The 7,460-nt window shown below is 28.0% G+C and overlaps 1 protein-coding gene across 2 annotated transcripts in view; it reads right to left on the reverse strand.

Moving 5' to 3' along the window:
* LOC146996676 (uncharacterized) overlaps positions 1 to 7,242 on the reverse strand; it is a 30,717-nt gene extending 23,475 nt beyond the window's left edge. Inside the window, exon 1 of one of the 2 annotated variants that reach the window (XM_085818144.1) lies at positions 7,066 to 7,241. In XM_085818144.1, coding sequence (XP_085674270.1) covers positions 7,066 to 7,182 — 117 coding nt within the window. In that variant the 5' untranslated portion in view covers positions 7,183 to 7,241. Of the gene's footprint in view, positions 1 to 7,065 lie in introns of both variants that reach the window. The other variant, XM_085818145.1, reaches the window with a different exon arrangement.
* Between the last annotated feature and the right edge of the window lie 218 nt (positions 7,243 to 7,460).

The following is a 7,460-nucleotide window of genomic DNA, read 5'->3' on the forward strand; positions in this document are numbered from 1 at the left end:
TATTATTTTTTTTAACTTACAAACACGTTATCAATAGTTGTTAAAATAGTCTTTATTAAAATAATTAAATCGTTGGCAATGTTAAAAACGCAAGCTCGAGAGCCACGAATTGCTCTCGCACGTAAAATATATAGAATTTGAATTTTTGAAATAGATAGGTGTTTCTCTTCAGAATTGTATGTAGCCATTTTTTTTAGCATTCAATGAATTTTATTATGCTGTGTTTTGTTTTCTACCTGATGTCACAACCCAGGGTTTGCATAGCGGTTTTGGCCACTACACCACATTATGTATACCTTTGAATGCCTAGGACCTAAAGTGAGGCAAAACTTATTCCATGAGGTACAGAACATTCTCAAATAGTTAAACACCTTAAACCGTTCCCCGATTACTAGCTGAAAATCATATAGCATCAAATTTTTTCTGTCTTTGAATTAGTGACAATATATTACTTTGAAAACTAAATAAATAGACAAAATATTACTAAATTTGTATTTCTTTTATAGAAAATGCATTTCTGATAGCTAGAATTTTAATATGTTTGATCGATTATTTAGTGTAATATACTACACTTTCAAAACCGTCAGTCACTGATGCTTTTATCCAGAGTCTAAATTCCATCAATTAAAAGTTAACTTCTATGAACTGAAAATTAGTTAATTTAGAAGAGTAATTTATTTTAGTGTGAATAAACAATAACACTAACTATGAAACAAGGATTTACCCTCTATAACTTTAAGTATTTAAATAGTATTTTTTTATTTACTTCTCTCTTAAATATCTGCTGTATTTACAGCTTACGATATTTTCAGTGTTTGCCATATTCTAATAGCTATAAATACATTTTAATATATTTTATTTCAAAGACCGTTTTTTAAATCCAATTTTAACAGAAATTTTTATATCCAAAATACAAAATATTTTAGCCAATCAATTTCAGCAATTAACAAATGCAAAATATTTCAGTGGAAATTTTAAAAGATGTATGAAAGAGTTTTTTTTTTCCAGGGTCTGTTTCCATGCTTTTCTTGTTGTCATTAAGTTTGCTATCCACGAAGCATTATAGTTAATTCATCAAAAATTATAATTAATAGTTTATAATATTATCTTCTGAAATCCTATCTTATATTTCATCAGGAAAAATATTTTATCATCTCCCATGCGAAAAATTAGCTAATTGCACAAGATTTGTTCAGTGGTGGTAAATTAGGGCTATTGCCATTGTATAAGTATCGAATGTCAACTTTTCATTTCAAGAAACATTTTAAAATTAATTAACATCCAGATTCTAACTAAAACCCATTTCTCAATAAGTGCACATATTTACACACTAATTAATATCAAATTAACTATATAATAATCAATTCAACATTCTAATTAATAACAACTTAAATCTCTTAAATCCTTAAAATAAAAAAAAATATTTGGTAATGAATTGAACAGAACAATATAATTTTAAGTATTCTTCTTTAAATCACTGAGCAAGTAATTTTAAATTAATAATTATATTAGTAGGTAGTTATTGAATTAAATTATTAATTATTATTTGAGATAAAATTCATTAAATTCAATTAAATTAAAATAATTTAAAAATTTCCTCATTTTATTCAGCATCATTCGAGTAAAAATTTAACTGACAAAAACTGTGCTGAAAATTCATACTTAAGCATGAAAGTATTGAGCCAATAATTTGAAAATATATAATTTTTTAGGGGGGTCAGTTAGTTATTTAGCAAACTAATTATAAAATATTTTTCACAGAAATTTTATAGATTATCTCAACATGCTTATAATTGTTTTTAAATTTTGTAACTTTATCAAACATGAAGCGAGGTTTTTAAAAGCTTTTGTTGAGCGTTATAATTTACTATAACAGTTACAAAAGTTTTATTTTACTTTCTTAGCTCAGAGTAATAATATATAATCGTAAACTTTTTAACGGTATTCTTCTGTTCTCTTCTTAAATCGCATAAAAGAAATCATTTATTTTTTTTAATTTTCATTCTAAGTGGGAATAAGTGATGTATTTTTGTCCTATTTTTGTTAAACGATTAGGTTATATCGGCTGATACTATTTTGTTTCGTGGTTTACTTTAAAATGGGACGCGAGTGCTTTGTCAGGACCATGTGTTTATTCAAATTTAGTTATTTGCGGATTGAGAACCGGATTTTTACTCACATTAGAAAGGAAAAATGTTTTATGGGGCAACCCCCGCTGTATTCATTACAACGACCGTATTCTTAAGATTTTGTCCTACTTATATGACGAGACTATGAAGGCGAATTTCAAGGTCCTCCCAGCTAGGAATCACCAATTGTTCGCATTGTTCACTTTATGCAAATTTTATGTGGAAATTCCTCAAGGTTCAATATTTTGTTCTTGCCATTGCACAAACAAAAGACGTCCGCTGTTATGTTCTAAAGAAGAGTTCTAAATTCATTGATGGAATATTGAACTCTTAAACACCGAATTCTCAGTCGAAATTATATATATTCTTCCCTTTTAGGAAATATATTTATTTAAAAAATCAAAATTAACTTATTGTACTAAATATGAAAGCGTTTCTAAAATATTCAAGTTCTCATTTGTAATGACCATGACAAAGATCCTTACTTAATTAGCTCAGAGATTTTTATTTCTTCTGCTAATCTGTATAAATGTGCAATTCAATTAATATCTTATAAATGTGTATTAAAACTAATGAAGTTAAGTGAAGGTAATGATGTTTTAGAATTTTGTATAGTTTAGAAGTGTCAAACGCACAAATTATTAAAAACATTTTATTAAACAAATTTGCTTTCTTGTTAAAAAAATTAAAATTATTATTAAAAAGAAGAATATTTTATTAAATTAATTACTTGATGAATTAAGATTTTTACCGATTGCGAGTCTAGTTAAAGATTGATTTTTCTACGGAAGTGTTTTATTTGAAAACAACGCTTTGAGGAGTTATTCAATGTTATTAAATTAACTATTTAAATTACTATTATTTTTAAGAAAGTAAAAATATGGACTATGATTCTGAGGTAACATTTCCTTTTTAGAAGGACAGTTGTTAGCTAAATAAAAAATCTTAATATAACTCTATACGTTTAATGTTCTATTCCAAAAAATATGAAAGTGCGAGTTTAAAATGTAATCTTTCGAAATTAATATTTATTAATTTTATAAATTTTAAAAGCACGTTTATTCATTACTAAATGAATAATTTTTCCATGAAATGTATTTATTTGAATTTTTTTCAAGTTGCATCATAATATTTTCATTAAAAACAAAAGAAAGATTTAAATAGTAGAGTAAATTTTTAAAAAATCCGAATTTAGCTTTTTTTTTTTTAGTCTCAACTCCTTGAATTGAGCAGAAAATTATAGGCCAAAATGTGAACCATTCTTTCATACATCAGCAACTGTTTTTCAGAACTGCTATATTTTAACGTACCTCCTATAATTTCTTCTGAATTCGAAAGAGACAATATTAATATTGTGTTATTTTACGATATTGATAATGCACATTATATTAAATTGATAATTAATGTAATTAAATTCCAAATAATTTCAAGTCTATCTTTGACTGTATTAATGGACAAATTTTAACTTATTTTCAAATACCCAGTTTATAGTAAATATGGATATATATTACAGTAAATATGGATACATTATAGTAAATATGGATATGTATTCATGAAACAATAAAAATAGATGTATGGAAGGTTTGAATTATTGATAAAATTTATTAGTGTATTTCGTAGTTTATTTCTCGCCAAATTTTCATTAATACAACTGATTTTATTTAATAAGTTACAGATATCACCTTTAATTATGCATTTAATATCCATTTATCGTACACTGTGATAGTCACTATTTGAGATGATTTTTGAATTTAATATAATATTAATGACTAATTATTAAATTTTCATTAATACAATTGATCTTATTTAATGAGTTACAGATATCACCTTTAATTATTCATTTAATATTCATTTATCGTGCACTGTGAATAGTCACTATTTGAGATGATTTTCGAATTTAATTTAACATTAATGAATAATTATTAAAATTATATCTATTTCGAATGGTATGAAGAAGGAATTTTATTCAAGATAATGATTAAACTATACTTGTAAATTTCCTTAGCTGAAGTAAATAAGTTTGTAAAATTTTATACTTCGTAAAGTGATTTAAAAAATTCTGGCCATTGTAAATGTAAATTCTGCAAAAGGTAAATTAGGCTAAACGGAATAGGAGATAAAGATCTTAATAATTTAGAATTTGCATTATCGTTTCGATTTTTTCCTCAAATGTCAAATGCAAAAAAACATTGTCAATGAAACAAATTATTACCGAAGCATGCAGTTTCAGTAGAATCAGATATAGAGACAAGTCCATAAATCAACTACAGAACATGACGGTGGGAGGTACTAAAAACGAGCTTTTTCTCGTCTGGCAGAAAAGTAAATAGAGCGTAAGTGAATGGTCGTTGAACTGATCGCCGACATCGGTTTCGTTTTTAATGAGTAGTTTTTTGGAATTGTCAACTAAGAAGATGCGCTTCGTTGCTTGCCCTTGTTTAACTAAAAGTTCACTCATTTATGTTTTGATACTTCTCCCCTGTTCCGTTCGTGGTTTTCCCAAGGACGGAAACGCAAGAATTATTCTTTTTTCTGCGTCTCTAATTTCATTCTGATACTCATTATGCAGCACTCAGCCATTTTATTGCGTGAGGTGTGTATTAGACCTTGACAGCTTGAAAAAGCGGTAATCAACCTGGCTTTCATATCCGAAATTTCACGCTAGTTAAGCAGTGACTGCAAATACTCTTTTTTATACTTTATAAATTTACTGATAAGAATTTAAAACATTTCTTATGCTCATTTGATATTATTATCCTAAAGGGCGCTAGCCCAGAAGGGCTATTAATTTCGTTTCGACATTTTGCGTCGATTCACTTTTCAAACTGTTGCCACCAAATATTACAGCCCTGTATTATAGTTAAAGAAATTAAATAACGAAGAATCTGCATAAATGTATATATGTTTCTCGCGTTTTGATAAAACAATTGTACCTAGACCCATCAAATTTTGAATAACGTAATTCTCCACCAAATATGGGAATCTGGGAGCCCTAATTTGGAATTTGTTTTATAAACTATTTCATATTTTGTCAGACATTAAAGAACTTTTGATTAACAGATTCAACGATTTCAAAGCGAGCAATGTCAACACTGTACGAAAAAAAAAAACTTTTTTATCTCCAACGCGCGAGACTGTGTATCAGAAATCCCAGATATGCTCATTTTAAAATTATTTTGGATACTGCTGTTGAGTTGAATTTTATGGTTTAAGTGCGAAGAATATGATATTTAATAAATAAAGGTAACATACAAAACGTTAACAAAACGCCTCTTAGGGCGTAATGTAAAATCTGAAATCTTTCAGATTTTTTATTTTAAAATTTTTTTAGCTTGTTTTTAAGATTAGTGTGCGATCATTTTTAAAAGTGTTTTTTCAAAAGCTGAATTAAATCCAGTAAGGATGTACTTTTTATTAGACCCAAAAATAACTAACATAATATTTAACTCTAGTTACGTTTCAACAGAAAAGCACTCGAGGGCTTTTTGTGTTAGGAGAGGCTCTTAGAGCAATACAGCAATTATTCTCATTATATGACAGGAAAAACGCAAAAATTACGATGCATGCAATTCATTCCAATACCGGGAACCGGGATGAACTGCTTGTGTTTAGTGAATGTATGCGCTCGACCACTGGAGAGCCTTTTCAAAAATGAGAACCAAAACGTTAGTTTTACATTATCAAATACATGAGTTGCTCTGTTACTATGTAGCAATAAGGTAATCAGTAGCTGAACTTTCTTAACCAAAGCACTAGGAGCTAAAGCTTGGCTTCCGTTATCTCTGACGGAAACTATGTGTTTTAGTAATTTTCTTAAGGGTAGTGGAAATGTGACCAGGTTCCTTTTAAAAAGTTCACACACCCAATAATATTCTTAAGCAAAATAAAGCACTAAATTCTTTGTGCCAACTAATGACCTATTTCGTAATAAGAATCTTTCCAATTATAAAATTAATCTGATATAATAAAAATCATTATAATAATGAAATTATCCTATACACGTAAAAGAAAATTTAACTGTTTTAAGGTGCAAGCTCGATTTTTTAAAAAAATTTATGCATTGTGTGTGCATGGTTCAAATTTTTTTTAAAAAAAATCTCTAGAAAAGAGACATCAAAATTTATTTTACTGAGAGCTGTTTCTGAGAGAGTAAAAAAATTTGGTTGAATTATACTTTATGTTATTATTCTGAATTATATTTTGAATAGAGAAGAAGTTAAATTATCAGATATAACTGTTTTAACTCAGTTCGTATAAATTTAGCTGCACTACCAAAAGGCCGGTGAAGATTATTCAAATAGAGGAAGTTCATCAAAACGAATCGTTCAAACAGAATCAACGTGTTAAAATTTTATGTTTTTAAAACTGAATCTATTTGATTTTCAAATGAAAATAGAGTTATACCTTTCACAGAAAACTTTATCTCTTCAAAGTAAAATTATTTATGAAATATTTTTTTTATAAGTATGAATTAAAATAATCTAACGCTTTTTTATATGGGAAATCGTTTTTATCAGTGCTAATTATAAACAATTCTAAGCAATTCAAACGAAAAAAAAGTTGCTTAATTTTTATCTCATTTTTTATTAATAACATATAATTAATGTCTTAAATTTAGCTAATTGGTCGTTCAAAGCTGATTTTACAATAAAATATAGTGTAAAATCTATACTACTCAAATAAAAGTATTCTTTCTGATGATTGTTTAGATTATATTTAACGATAAAATATTTCTAGAGGTTCCACTAATTCTTTTTGAAAATCCAACATATCTATGGAAAAATTACTAATCCACATAAAAGCAAAATTGAAGGAAGATACGAGAACCATTATTAAAATTTTAATTTTTATCTTGAAAATTTTATGAAATTTTTATTCTGTAATTCAATAATACATATTTCCCAATATAAAGCAGAAGATAAAAACTTTCACTTACTGGTACGGGATAGCTCTGTGATTCGAGAGAAGCTTCATTTTGGGGTTGAACTGTGGTCGGAGGAGCAGCCAAAATTACCCCAACGCCGAAGAAAGCTAACAAAACCGAAAGCAACATGTTTTTTAAAAGCTGCGTCCTACTTTTTCCCCTGCACTGTTCTTCAAGTGGAACTGTCCTCTCGAAAGGGACAACGGCCCGTTATATACCTCAGCTCCAACCAATGATGAAGAGCCGCGAATGCAGGCCAATGATTTTGACAATTTTTCCTAATTACGAGCGGGTGTATTTAGGCATAAATCAGGTGTTTTTGAGACCAACGCGGGGATGGTTGGCCAATTTCACCTCCTACGTGTTCTGCGAGTTCAAATATCTTCGAAAGGAGAAGATTCAGGGAG

This window comes from Stegodyphus dumicola, chromosome 6 (genome assembly GCF_044657685.1).
Source record: "Stegodyphus dumicola isolate Sdum_Otavi_A_Nest chromosome 6, ASM4465768v1".
Taxonomy (NCBI): Eukaryota; Metazoa; Arthropoda; class Arachnida; order Araneae; family Eresidae; genus Stegodyphus; species Stegodyphus dumicola.